Genomic DNA, 14,914 nt, shown 5'->3' on the forward strand with positions numbered 1-14,914 from the left:
ATGTTATGACTAAAATTGTCCCCTATCCTTTGCTTTGATACTTAATTTTTTTATTTTATTTCATAGTGAGGTTGCTCAATGCCCCATGTTTTAGAGACTGCAACAGAGAATGATGAGGAAAAGGGTATAAATAAAATATTTGGTGTTTGACAGCTTGTACTCATGTATCTCTTCTGTGAAACGGAGGACTTGATCTTTGATTTTGGTTCAAAAAATTGGCCCTGCTTAGCTATTTAGTGTTTGCATGGCACTAGAATAAGGAAGGAGTATGACAAGATAAGCCCTAAAGGTGCAATGCAGAGCTTTTCTTTAGCTGAAAACTTGTGTGTCTTTTGCCTGTCTTCTGTTCTGATGCTGTTTAGTGATTCACTATTAGGAAGTTGCGTGGTGTAGACTCCTCCTGAACTGTTACTGTGCCATTAGTCGAAGGGCTGAAGGAGCGGACATAGGCTTGTCAAACCAGAGAGAACAGTGTGCTTGAATAAGTCGAGTGTCTGGACTGGCGCCAAAACAAATAAAATGCAGAAATTTTGACCGACATCAGATTTCAAATGTGATCAAAGTGATTTGAAGATCTGAGTGGCATCTTTTAACTTAAATTCTATTTGTCATTTTATTTATCAATGCCAAGTTGAGTAAATACTAAGCATCTGCCAAATACAACATTTAATAAGAATGTTTGTATGTCTTGTCAAACTGTTAGATGCCTCCCCGTCAAGACTGAGAAATCTCTTTTGTGATAGAGCTGATATACATATTATGGAAAACTATTTACTGCTGCTTCAGAATTCTTTCTTTCCTTCAAATGTAACTTTGTTTGCTCTAGTTTTCTGATATTTTTATCGGGAAATGTGGTCATTTTGAAAGCTCCTTCTGTATCGTGTTGATGCTCAATTGCATTTCTTTGTCTAGAAGATGTACAGGATTCAGATTTCAGTGTGGTTCCCATCATCAATTGGGAAGATGCTAAAGCAACTGTGAATGGTCCTGAGCAGGAATTATAACATGTGTGTTTTACTCTCCATGGATCTATCCACATTTGAATTAGTTACAAGCTTATGAAAATTGCTACTAGTACATCCTCAACCAGGCTTTTTAAAGCTGGCTGCTAAAATCTCTGCAAAAGGTCCGTCTGCCTTTAGTAGGCTCTCTTATTCTGTTCGGCTGGAGATTCACATGAGGTGACAGTCTGCTTATCCTGTGTCTTAAGGAAAAAGATGGTGGTCAGAGAACCATCAATTTCTGCCTTTTCCCTGTTTGCAAGCATTTAGTAATTTTATCCTCACATGCTCTGCTGTTGAGCCGGTTATCGCGCCAGCACGCTAAAGGCAGACAGCTATCGTCCTTCTGGGTTTTATGAATGAGGTGACTGAGAATTTGAATGAGAAGAAGGCTGGAAATAGAACTGTCTCTAATGTGGCCAAGTTGTCTCCTCCGCAGCCTTAAAGCCTCCTAAAAATAAGTATATGGATCTGTTCTAGTTTTTTGTGACTTCTTTAAGTATTTGAACCTGCTCTTTTCAAGTCAAGACCAAATTGTAGGAACCTTGCTTCCCGCTGCTGTCCTCTCTTGTAACTAGCAGATATTGCAAAGCATTGGCAAAGTAGTCTTTTTTTCTGATATTATTTGAATTCGCATGGTCTTCTGAGACTCTAAAGGTCCTAGATTAAAAATCTATGTTCGGATGGCTCTATTTATAAAACAAATTTGCTTTTTCCTGTGCCTGCAAAATTACATTTTAAAAATAAACAATGCCTGTTTGTCATATTTCTACATTTAGGATTAAAAAATATTGAATTTAAATTTTTCTGCATGAATTTGATGCAATAGCCTAGTTGTTTTCCATACTTCATTCAGTGCATGTGGCTGACTGCAGCAATGTGGAAGTTTATAAGATGACAAGCAGTGTTTTCTTGTGGTTAATATAACAAATTAGAATTCAAAAGAGCTAGTTCCTATTCTAGGACTTCGTCACAGTCTCCCAATATAATGTTGGACAAGACTTAATGTTAAAAAACAGCATACTACAATTGCCTCTCAGAGAATGTATTTATATCTGTATTGTAACATATGGCTTGTTTGTTGTCTTTTTTGTGGATCACTTCAAATGATGAATTTCAAATCATGAAATATTTAATATGCATTTGTTTCTTCTCAATAATGTGGACTTTATGGTATTGTGATATAACTTGCTATAATGTATTCTTGTTATGCATTGTATTCTGTATACTAAATGGGTGCCAGTATAGCAGTATACTTAAAGCTGGCTTTGAAAAATGTATGCATGTGCATATGTGTGTGTGTGTGTGTATATATATATATATATATATGCACATGCATATACACACATATATATGTAATTTCAGTCATTTTCGTTTGAATCAGATACCTCAACTGCAAGAAATTAGTTTAACAGAATATTGTCAATCCTTCAAACCTGTAATTAGCACAGCTTAATGTTCCTGATAATTTAAAGAGTTATCTAGCACTTTCTAATGTAAGTTCACTTAATAAAATACTTGGAATCATAAGTAAGTATTCTGGTAAAAAAAAAATCTTGCTTTTAGCTCATACGTGGTTCTTTCTTGCTAATTGGTAAAGTCTGTGGGAATTATTTGTAGGGCAGTGAAAAAGGAAGTACAGACACACTGAAAAGCCTGAGTTTATACAAGGGTATAGAGGATACAGAGAGATCATGGTGGCGAGAAAAGTTTCTGAATGGTCTTGATCTTGGAAGTGTTACATAAGTCCACTTATGAAGGAAAAAAGAAATCACAGAAAAATTATTGAGAATCCTAATCGGGTATACTTGATCATCAAGAGTTTGGGGAAACAAGATGCTTGGAGGTTTATGGCTTTAGCAACTAGTATGACTTATGACAGCTGAAGATTATTTAAATAGATTTAATTTTTGAACTTGATGCCAACTTGGTTTTCTGCCAAGTAGAGGCAATAGTGTGGAGAGGTAATCACCAAGCGTGGAGAAAGTAAGCTGTGAAAGCCCTGTAATGTGGCGTGCAAAATGAAGGCAAAAAGGTCTCTGACTCACTTAAAATTAACAGCCACTCATAATTGGCTTTGTTTCCATTGACAGGAAACTTCTAAAAGAGTGTATGTTTTTAAAAGGCAAAAGAAAATTAGTGGGAAGTTTTTCAGAGTAGAGCAAGTGTACTGGACTTGTTCTGTTCGTGGTAATGAAACAAATCCCTTTAAGGGATGTTACCAGTGAAATGGTAATTCAGACCAAAATTGTACACACACCGTAATTTACAGCCGTGTTGCTCACAGGAGGAAGCATGCTATGCAAGTGTGTTTTAATTACACGTTTGCGCAAATAATGCAAATTTATTTGCACAAATAATGATTTTGTCTTTCTTGATAACACTTTCAGTTTAAAAGCATTTAAAAGGGGATATACTGTATCGATCATTCCATTTATAAAAGAAAGCAGCTAGTTCTTAACATTTGACAAATGTTAATGTCCTTTTACCAGGAAGGATATTTGTCTAGTTGCTTTTGTGCATTTATAAAATTCAGCGTGCAATTTCAAAAGCAACTTTTAGTTTTTGTTATTTCATGATGGTGATAATCTATTCATGATTTGGCATGTAAATCATAGTAAGTAATGTGAAAAAATGAAATACTGAATGTGTATTTTTAGTCTAGATATGTAATACTTGAATACCTAAGCAATAATATACATTCTTCAGAGTCTGTGACTGTATTACATATACAAGGGTATTTTAAAGCGAGACCCTTTGGAAAATACAAGAATCGTGGGGTAGCTTTATCAGAGAGACAGGATTCCTGGGATTATTTGGACAACTCTAGTTAACTTTTTTTTTTGTCCAGAAAGTGCATGTTTCTTCATTGGAACAGCCACAGATAATGTTATAATGACAATGCGTAATTCCCATCCCCATGTTCTGTGTCTTTTGGCAAAACAAACTCCTGGCTGCACATATTCCTTTCTTTGTACCTGTGATGTAAGGGATTGCTACTGTTTAAAGTTATGTATTATATGTTAGTATATGAGCAACACCACCATTTTATTTTGTGTAACGCCATGAGTAAATCAGAATTGTTAGATCTTCCTCCTTTTAGTAATGTGTACTGGCAAATTAATGCAAAATTAATGATATGCAGTGTGCTGTTTACTCAACTTGCAGCTTCTGTCAAAGGATGTCTATTTTTATATATTACATCATCTCTGCTGCAGAACTCACCTACCCGTTGGGATTTACTGTTGTTCCAGAACAGCCTTTGGAAGGGCTTACACTGATGTTATAACTGGATTCGTATTTGTGATTGGATTTGGAAAATCAGAGAGTAACATGCTTCAAGTTGTGCAGTATTTTTAGCCATTGTGGTATCAGTAATATTACTTTTTTTTTCCCTTTTTTTTCCCGATACTTTACTCTTAAAGCTTGTAGATGTTCAGTTCTTTATGATGAGACCCACGTGAAATTTTGGTCAGTAATAGTACAGATTTAGCAGTAGCATGGGGTTTTGTTATCATTTACTTGTGATGTGCCTTTTCTATATTATCTATAATACTGCTCCTCTGAGATGTAGGATATACAATTAAATGTGAGGTCGGTCATTAAAGCAGGAAGTTGTTTGTGCAGCAGAAAAATGAATTTTTCATACCTTTTTCCTAAACTGATAATTGCATAATGTAACTAGGTACAAATACTGACTTTCCACTACTTAACTTGACTACGGGGTAGTGAATATTTTAAAAACCTATTTCTGTCCTTAAATATATTTCAGATTGGATATCATCATTAGCTTAAGGTTGTTCATTTAGAAACAACTTGTTGCATATAAAAGGCATATGGGGGAATGGGATCCGTCTGTGTAGTATGTTTACATAATGCCAGTGAACAGCAGTAATGCTTCCCTTTTGTAAATTATTCAGAGATAAAAACAAATTTGCTAAAATGCTTAAAATGAAATATTTTAGAGTCAGAGGTTAAAAACTTGCCTGAGGAGAGGAGCAGGTGATAAAGGTTTGAGGTTAGATATTTAATATGGTGTCAGTTATGGTACTTTTGCGTTGTTGGATTTTTTTCTTTTATTTTGTTCTTTTTGGCATTTTAGGGGTGAATTGCAGGTGTTTGAAAGCTACTTGCTTGTAAGATGCCAAAAGAGGAAATGCAGCTGTTACAATGGCAATTACACATTGAATGTAATTCTATTTTTCAAGCTCTTAGTTGAGACTTCAAGGAGTATAGTTTGCAGATATCTTCACATGCTGCTTTTGTCGAAGTGCTGTCACAGCTGCTAATAAAGATGCAGCAATGCATATCATAAACCTTTACTTTCAGGGAGGCTTAATTTTAAAATTTAAGCCAAGGTTTGTCTTGGCCAAATGTACTGATTTAGGAGTGGGGAAAAAAAAAAGTTAAATAACTTGCATTATTTAAACATTAAGTCTGAGGTAAAATCTTCTAATGTGCAAATCCTTTTTACTTATTAAATGTGAATGTTGAAGCTTACCAGGCTCGACCAGGGCCCTGTAAGTGCCAGTGTGCATGCTTTTTCTTCCAGTAAGTGGGAGGGAAGTTTAGGGTAGCTAGCTCCTTAATAAAGAGCAAGGTACTTGCTTTGCATTTACCCCAGAGTTTGAGTGTAAACTCTTTCCTTCTCCTTCACTACCGTGGTAAAACGCTTGTGTGGCCATTCTCAGGTCCCTGTGAAATTAAGTCCTTTTTAGAAATGGGCTTAGGCGCCCTCAGAAAAACATCCTCCTTATCCCTCTTGAAGACAGTTGGGCCTAAAAGGGAAATTACTTGAAGGAAAAAGTGTCTTACTGTTTAAAAACACTCCTCACTCTCCACTGGAGTTAAGATGCAGAACTGAAATTAGTTCACTTCTCGGCAACCAGCATTTCAAAAAGATACTTCATTGAGCATAACTAAAATATATATACTTTCTTTAATTCCTGAAATTTATGTATCTCTGCCAGAAGGATATATTGCACAATGAAAAAATCTTTTGTTTTTTTATGTAAGGTCTAGTTACAGGGTTAGTATTGTGTTGTTTATTAGTAATGCCTATGAGGCTTTATTTTTTGAGTAGTTAGCCTTAATTCTCTTTGAATCCTTGGACAGTAAAATTTTCACATGCAGCTGAGCAGCTGGCAGGACTATGTGTGTTTTGAGCTGCCTGGCGTGAAAACTGCACCGTGCATGTGCTCTTTTTCTCTTTTGCATTATTTGTGTGTGTGTGTGTGTGTGTGTGTGTGTGTGTAATATTTACATGCCTGAATTTACTAAAATGTAAAATAATTCACCTTTTCTTCCTTTCACTTCACTAAGTTATGTTCTTACCTTGTGGTTCATTCATACCTCTTGAATGTTGTCATCTGGAGAGTGTAAAACAGTTACCTGTGGGCTTTTAAAGTCTGTAAATGACCCATGACAGTAAAAAGATTATCTTAAAAGTAAAGACACGGCGAAGTCTCCTGATAGTAATCTCAGAATACAAGACTACATAGAATCAAATTGTTAGAGAGATTCAATCTGGTAGGACTGTGTTTCTACTTAATTTTATTTAAGCACTTCTATGTTTAGGTAACTGGCCTTGTAATTGCCAGGGAGAAATGTAGTGTTAAAGTTGCAAAATAGAACATCCTTTACTTGGTGGTAGTTGGCTCCTGATTTACTTGATCTGTTGATGGGGGAGGAGGGGAGGGAAAAGAAGATTTCTTAAGAATTTTATGATAAGGTTTCTTTATTAGAAGGAATTAACTTTGCTTTTTTGCCTTTTTCCTCTCTCAAGCAATTTAGCTGATTTTACTTGATAATTGTTTTAAAAAATAAAGGACAGCTGAGATCATGAGGGATTCATTGCTGATAAAAGCAAAAGATCTGGATAACTGGTTGTGTGCAGTTACAATGGCTAGGACACAAAGCTTTCAAGATATGTTAGCGCGTGATGAATATTACAGGTGGGAGGATATGCAGGGGTATGAGAGGAGTGTACAAAAAGAGTATAATCTGGTGCCAGTAAGCTGGGTGTTAGTGGTCTGTTTGAGGTTAATTGGGAACCCCTGGAGCAGACTTTGGAGAGTCTCCTTGAATGAGACTGTGGCTAGAGGCCAAAACAAAAGGTATTTCTTTCCACCAGACGATTGCAGTAGATGAAAAACCTCCTATAACAGCAACCAGCCCTTTCAAAGTTAAACTTCCTTAAATTACCAGAGGTAAGTAGCTAGTTACCTCCAGAGATGTCTAAATAAGCATTCAGGAAGATGGACAGAAAGGACTCAAGACATCACAAATGATATTAAAATGATAGGCTTTTCCTAACATTATCTGGAAACCTAAAGGAAAGCTGTGGGGGTTTTCTTGACAATCCAGTAAGTGTCTGTATCTTGAAGAGTGATGCGAGGTTCGGATTCTCTCTCAAAGCTGCCAAGCAAGCTCAAGGAAAAGTGTTTGAAGGTGTTAGCAAGCATACTGCATTCTCTTAAAAGAAGAATAGCAGCCCTCTGCCACTACCCCCAAATCACCAGACAAACAAAAAAACCTAGTTAGCATCCAGAGAAGATTAGGAACAAGGATTTCTCCCTTTTGTTTTTTTTTGTTTTTTTTTTTTTGCTTGTTTGCTTTTGTTTTTAATCCTTTAACATTTAATACTGAAACAATATTTAATTGTTCCCTTGCCTTGGTGGTCTCCGATACATTCAATTTTGAGCCAGAGCAATTAACCTTGCAATTTGGAGTTGTCAGCTTATTGCAGAGCAGCTGTTACAGGAGTCAGTGGGACTGGTGAAGAACATAATGGTCTGGAATTTGGGGCAGTTGACTGACCTCAGAAATCCCTACATTTTAGTCTTACCTTTTAGCAATGCAGCAGTAGGATATACATGAAAAACAGGTGTGTGTGGTTATTCTGTTTCAATGATATTTTCCTGCATTATTATACAGAGAAGAATCTCTGAAATTTTGGAAGCCCAGCACATTAAGTGAATAACTAGTAGTGAATCTCAACTGTTTAGATCTGGAAAAGAGGCCCTGCTGATCTTGTATACCCTATATTGTTCTCGACTGTAGCAGATCATTTGCTTTCATTGCTCTTGTGCTTTTTGTTTAGAGTTTAAAAGCAGAAAGTACATTCTCTTGTTCTCTGATTTAATTAGCACATTAACTCATATCTTTACACTAAGGTGAGAAAATTTTATAAACATTGGGAAAAACCTCATCTATAGTGAGAGACTGCAATTTTTCACTCCTGAAATAGACAAACCTAAGGGAATTAAAGTAATCTGTGATCATTCACCCAACTGAAGTCATCAGTATCTCAAGTTATAAAGTCTAATTCTTAGCAAATTTATTCTAATTACACTTTTATTCTAATATACACTTTTATAGTCAGTTTAACAGCATTAAACTTCAGATTTATGTAAGTAATAACACTTTGCTTTATGTAAAGACACAGGTAAATTAGTTATATATCACATAATAAAGTGACTTCATAAATGTACGTGCAACATATGTCTTGTTTTTTGTCTTGCAAATGAAAAATTTAACTAGTAAGGCAATAATGTGTATTGTGGAAGCACAAAAGAACTGCTAGGGTTTTGTTTTAAAAGCTGTGACAAAACACACTCCTACGTTCTGTATGTTGTAAAGCATAATTAAAGAGAGACTCCAGAGAAAAAGCTCCTCTGTGCCCTGCTGCTGTGGGGAGCCTTTGCTCAAGTAGGTTTTACAAGCTAAATTAGAAATTCTGAAAATGGGACACTGCCATGCTTAGGGTGAGTATCCATCAGTTACAGGTTGTCTTCCTGTCTATTGTAGCGTCGTCGTATGTCAGAAATGAGAACCTGATGGCAAGTGTTTTAAATGAATCCTGCTCCCTCCAAAAGCCATGGCAGGCAAACGGAAAGTTTGCTTTACTGAAAACAGAGCTGTGCACAGAAGGTGACAAATCAGTCTGCAGTCAAAAGGAAGATTGGCAGACTCCAGCACATCAACCCAGCTGAGGCACCAGCCAGACTGCTCAGGGCTCGTCATTATTTGAAAGATCCGGATTATAGATTCATCTGCAGCAGCAGCAGCTCAACAGAAGGGCATTTGTTCAAATGGTCTGTAACATTAGCAAATGTGTGATCAAAACAGCACACATGGCTCCATTGTAACAGTTGTTTTGGTATTGCCAATGGTGCAGAGAAACATCTTCTTTATAATGATGTGAATGCTGCAGTGTTATGCATTTAAAAAAAAAGTGATAAATATTATTACTTTATCTGTTGGTTTTAGCTGAGGTGGTATTTTAATCATAGAAACTCACCTTGGGGCATTTATTTGGTAATTTTCCTTTATTCGATGGAGTTTTGTCTAGAGTTCTCGAAGTTCTAGAGAAAATGCAAATGGACCAGGTGTGTCTAAAATTGGATGTCTGGATTATGCTGATAAATATGAACTCGCTTGTGTGAAACTGGATCATGTGGCCAGTGATTTAAGGTACTGGCAGCAAATCTGCCTAAGTGCCTTAGAATAAAAGACCTTTTAGTACTGTATGGGACACTTAAATGTATTCTTCATTGTAGTGGCTGTAGTCAATTGCTGTTTTGGATTTTTTCTGGTATTTTTGTGCTTGATGGGAGTCTCAGGTTATGTTACTAAATAGTCCTTCCTTATAAGACTGGTCGGGAGGGAGAGCCTCAGAAGCAGGCTTATGGGACCCAAAAAGTTTTGTGTCCAGCAGTCCTGAGTTAAAAAATCGTTTTTAAACATTCCTTCCCTTTAGTGTGAAGGAGGGGAAAGAGAAGATGCCTTTGCCTTATCTTCTTTAAAAATTATGTGCTTCGTTGTTATGCTCTTCAATTTAGATGTCTGTTCCAGCTACACCAGTGTGCAGTGTCTTTGTAACAGTCCCATCCCTGTGGATATTTTTGGGGCGCATGTTGTAATGATTGCAGTTTTAGGCTTGTTCCTTAGCTTTGTTTTCTGTTCTTTTGACTTAAGTTTTCTGGTCACTGGAGGCATAAAGTGCCAAGAAATTTGGTGACCCTGCAGTGTTTTGTTGTCTTTTGTCAAAGATTTTGAGCATAAAGGAAACAATATTTTATATTGTGCTGAAAGAAAAAAATGTGCTGGTAATTTTTTCTGTTCTTGAGGCACTTCAGGGAAAGAACATCTTATGTTTAGGTAATGTATACAAAATTAAAAAACAATACTGCTGCGAATAGCTGTGAGTTAAGGTGACTGCTTGAAATTGAAGTTAGGAGGTAATCCGTTGTTGCAGCATTTGTCATTAACCTAAAAAGGTTTAATGCTCCGAGCGTTGTTGACATGGCTGAGAATAACATCTATGAGCACATTCCAGGATGTGAAACACGGTTTACAGGAATTGCAATCAGATGGTGTGTGCTGCTGAGACCTATATCAATTTTCATCTTAAATTCAGAGCTACTGTTTAGGAGTTGTGTGGATAGTGCAAGGATATCGTGATGCTTGCTGTTACTGTTGGAGGGAGCGTGTTTGTAAGCACTGTGTTTTGCATTCTTTTCCAAGACTTATACAGAGAGGTCAGCTTTTCTGTAAATATAATATTTTGAAGGCAGATGGGGATAGCCCATTATGTCCAGTTATTGCAGATCAGCTTTATTAATGTCTCATTTTAATTACCTAAGAATATTTGCAAAAACCCTTCTTGCTCTTTTCAGACTTTAAGTCTAAGCAAGGAGTTCTTGTATATGGGCTTTGACCTCAACACAAAGTTGCATTTAGGTTTTCTATTAACTGTTTGTAGTTATTTATGATAGAAACTTTCCAAGATACATTGTTCTACTGTCTCTTACTGATTTAAATTCCATTCATTTTTCACTGAAAGATATATAGCCATTGAACTTCTGCCATAATTGTGTTTATAAAGCCTAATTGATAGGTTATTTTCTGAAATGATAAGTGCATATGATTACACTGCATTATGTCACTACACCCAGAAAGTGGTGAAAGTAGTGGTAGCTAAGGAGGAACAGGGAAGTGGAATCAACCTTTATTTCATGAAGTGTTTTGAATCACAGATTGCCTGTGAGTATTTTTTTTCACCTAATTACATTAATATCATTTTTTCTGTTTAAGATGCAAAGAGTTTTTTTTTCTATTTTGGAAACCATCAAGTCTTCATTAGTTTGATTTGCAGTAATATTAGACTTTGCCAGGTTGCTTTAAACATTGCATTCATACGTATAGTACTGACTTAATTTTATCACAGGAGAGAAGAGGTGTATAGTAATGACCAGTGTAATTAATAAGGAAGTGTTTCGTGGTATTGTCATCTAGCAGTTCTCCATCTTTCCCCTACTGTTTCAATGTTTTTGTTCCTACTTCCCTGTTATGTTTCAAGGCCTTTACCACAGGTAACTAGGCTAGATTTTGGTTGGTACCACCATCGCACTTAAAAACGGATGCAAAGTAAGATGCGTGTTCATAGCTCAGTTGTGGACTAGAGTCCTGCGAGTGGCATGATTCCTTTCTGCAGCGGTGAGACGATTCTGTCTGGACAGAATTTCATTTGTCCTGACGTGAGCGTAAAACACCAGACTTGAATTCTGCTCGTGGTGTCAACCACAAGGCCACCAAATCCAACTTGAGAGGGTTTTAATTGCTTTGTCAACGAGTAATATTTTTTATTTTTATACTAGAGAAGGTTTGTGTAAGTGTCCTAGAATTAATAACTTCCACTATTTCTGGTCAGGATTTCATTTGAAAATTGATTGTGCTCGGTATTAGGCTATTTTATAAGGTTTAAACATAAGTTAACATTTAAAAATCATCTGGTAGTTGCACTGGCACTCTACAAAGCATTGCAAAATTTTTTAAAAGTCCAAACAGATTTGTAGTGCAATTGTTTAAGAAGTAACTTATGCTCTTTAAGGAAACCTTTTAGCATGTACTAGAAAATCAAGGGCACACGTGTCATATTAAACTCTCATAAATGTAAATATATTCAATTTAAAATGTGCTGTGTATGAAATGGTGTCCTTAAAATAACTGTGTAAAAAAATAGCCCAGATACTTCAGGATCTTCTTTTTCCTTTTTCTTTTTTTTCTTTTTTTTCTTTCTTTTTTCTTTTTCTTGGCTTTACTAAACTTCATTTTCATGAAGGGGTGGTTGTTGTTGTTTTTCTCCAGCCTCATTTAGTAGCAATCATTGTCAGTGCGGAAAGAAATCACTAGGTAACAAACCAAACTAATTATCAGAGGCTGTGTTATTTTGGTGGAGGGCAGCTGCAGCTTGTGTTTTAGTATTCACTTTTCCTGTGTGTTTATGCATGTGTATCAACTGTTTTTTTTTCCTACTATTGTTCTTGGTTTTTCAAAAAAAACCCCTGACTTTAAGTCACTTTAAGGACAGATGGTCTCTGATTTTAAAGAATATGTTGTAAATGTGTTTAGAGAGGATTCTACTACAGGCAAAGCTTAGAGTGGCACGTTCTTGTTTGCACTGGCTTGGTTTCCCCCATGCAAAGTATCCTGAATTTGTGACACTCGAGACGTATAAAGCTGACAATTAGTTTATTGCTTGAGCATGTTCCCTGTTGCGTTTTAGCTCCTCTGCAGTATAACGTTGCTAGTATAAAACTAGAAGCGATGCACTGTACACGGGAGTGACCGGGGAAAAACTGAGTTTAAAAATACAATTACAGTCTTAGACAAAAATTATGAAAGCCATGTGTCTGTCAGTCTTTGCCAGATCTTGCTTCCCCTTTTGTTTTCCATGGGATTTGCTTATTTAATGTGCATGTAAAAGTAAAATCTATGTTTGGAAAGATGTTAAATGGGCATTCTGGACGTTTACCTGGCATAGTCCTTGGATATCTGTGGTCTGAGCAGCAGCAAAACTGCTGAAAATCTGCGAAAGCTCGTGGAGTGCGCCGTGTATAAATACTTGATAGAGATGTTTACAGCTCTGCAGCAGCACTCACTCTTTTGGGTGGGGAAGAAGGGAGGTGGTGTCAAACCCTACGGCTCTGTCCCCGTCTTCCTGGAGAGCCATGGGTAGCTCAGGGCTCCTTGAGGTAGATGTGGCTCCTCATTCCCACCTGGACTCGGGCGCTGCTCTCTGGAGGCGGCGGTGAGCGGATCCCTCCCCTCCGGGACCGCCGTGATCTCCGGAGGCCGATACGCACAGGCAAGCGCTTGTTGTTTTATCTGACTTGTCCATCTCCGCCGTAATGAGTGAAGCGGTGAAGCGTCCGAGGGGGCGAGCCTCCAGGCATGTGTCTGCCGCTCGGCTTGGGCATTTCGGTGGATAAAGGGAGAGGGAGGGAGAGCGAGGGAGAAACCCACTTACATCACTGGGACTGCATCGAGCGTGCCTGTGCAGGTTGAGAGACAGACTACAGTGTCTTTGCTTTCTGCAGGAAGCAGCAATGCCGTTTGTATCCTAAGAGGGATTTTTTATTTAGAAAAGGAAGCATTCTTTCTGCCCAGGAAATGGCTTTCCTTGTGCGTTGCTATGCCAACTGCCTGCAGCCATGGTCTTCCAAAGTAAGCACAATAACGTAATTATATCGGCGTATTGCATTCAGACTCATGATTCTCTGGGTTTTTGTGTGTGAAACTGTTGTATCTTTGTCGATGACTCTTTCGGTAGTACACATGCTTGTCCTGATTGCGAGGAGTGGACATCATAAAATTAAATGTCCATCAGGGTCATGCTGCTGAGACTAATCGTGCAAACTTGGTTAGCTGAGTGGAGCAGAGATCACCGGTCACTACCCTGTCAGCATCGTTAGCAGCCAGGGGAGGAGGTCCCTGATTTTGGGGGAGTGGAGGGTAGCGCTGGAGCGGGGAGGGGGGGCTGGGTGTGCGACTGTGCCTGCGAGGGAAACGGGAGCATTCACAATGCTTGGTGGATGCTGGATTCTGCACCCTGCCTAATATAACGCTGTGTTAAGCCTTTTTGGGGGAGTATCTGTGCAGTCAGCCATTTTAGCTTTTTTCCTTCTTTTTCTTTTCTTCCCATCCCTCAGTCTCAGGGAATGCTTTTGCTCCCTGGGATGAACGCTGGATATGTGGGGTTTCGTCAGGCTCTTTGCATCCTGACATGCTTAGACTTTCCGTGTGACAAAAATGGAGACTAACGCTGTCGTCTGGGTTGCTTCTCTGCACTACAAGTGCGAGGGGGTTTTGGAGCTCACCAGTAGTGACACTTTTAGCTCCAGCTCGGTTTCCCCCCCTCCTTCTCTTCTTAATTTAATGCTGTAGAAGGTGACTTGCCATCCATAAGGAATTAGTACATGATGTGTAAATTCAGTTCAGCGTATGTTTCTTCATTATGAAACCACTTGCAATCCCAGCTAACCATGGAGTTATGGGCCAGCAGGAGAAACATTCAGTAAGTATTGCAAATCGCGTTTGTTCTCTCAATAACCTGTCACGGTGAGCTGCCTGGAAATTGCAACTGCTTGTCTGCTTTCGTGATCGTGCCTTTAATGGTGGTTTGGGGGGAAAGCTGCACCTGAGATGGCATTAGAATTTTTAAGTGACTATATTTAGTACTGCTGTGAGCTAGAAAAGGCGACTGTCGTTTCTTTTCGAATGTTAAAAATTTAATCAGAATGTACTGATGTACTGTCTTTGGCCAAGAAGCTATGAACAGTCAATTAAAATCAGTATGCATTAGTTAAAACTTTAAAGAAATATGCAGGCTGTATAACAAGTGATGTAAGTGCAGACGGTGATGAGAAGAGATTCATTCTGGTAGCGTGTGGTGCTGGTGTGCTGTTGCTTTGTAGCATGGCGTTGAACAGCTGTAATACACTCAGGCTGAAAACGCAAAAATTGTTAGTAAAACATGGGATGGACAAAGGATATAAGCACTGAGGCTTTATAATTGATCCCATGAGTCAGCTACACCTTTGTCATGCCTTAATCCCGTAGGCTGCCTC

The 14,914-nt window shown here is 37.9% G+C and overlaps 1 protein-coding gene across 12 annotated transcripts in view; it reads left to right on the forward strand.

Annotated features, from left to right (window-relative positions):
- The window catches only part of RAPGEF2 (Rap guanine nucleotide exchange factor 2), a 190,978-nt gene that overhangs the window by 105,598 nt on the left and 70,466 nt on the right, over nt 1-14,914 (forward strand). The window contains exon 1 of one of the 12 annotated variants that reach the window (XM_026120228.2): nt 13,443-13,511. The exons of 10 other annotated variants lie outside the window; for them this stretch is intronic. In XM_026120228.2, coding sequence (XP_025976013.2) covers nt 13,458-13,511 — 54 coding nt within the window. In that variant the 5' untranslated portion in view covers nt 13,443-13,457. Of the gene's footprint in view, nt 1-13,442; nt 13,512-13,808; nt 14,362-14,914 lie in introns of those variants that run through there. One more of the 12 variants, XM_026120227.2, reaches the window with a different exon arrangement.

This window comes from Dromaius novaehollandiae, chromosome 4 (assembly GCF_036370855.1).
Source record: "Dromaius novaehollandiae isolate bDroNov1 chromosome 4, bDroNov1.hap1, whole genome shotgun sequence".
NCBI classification, from domain to species: Eukaryota; Metazoa; Chordata; class Aves; order Casuariiformes; family Dromaiidae; genus Dromaius; species Dromaius novaehollandiae.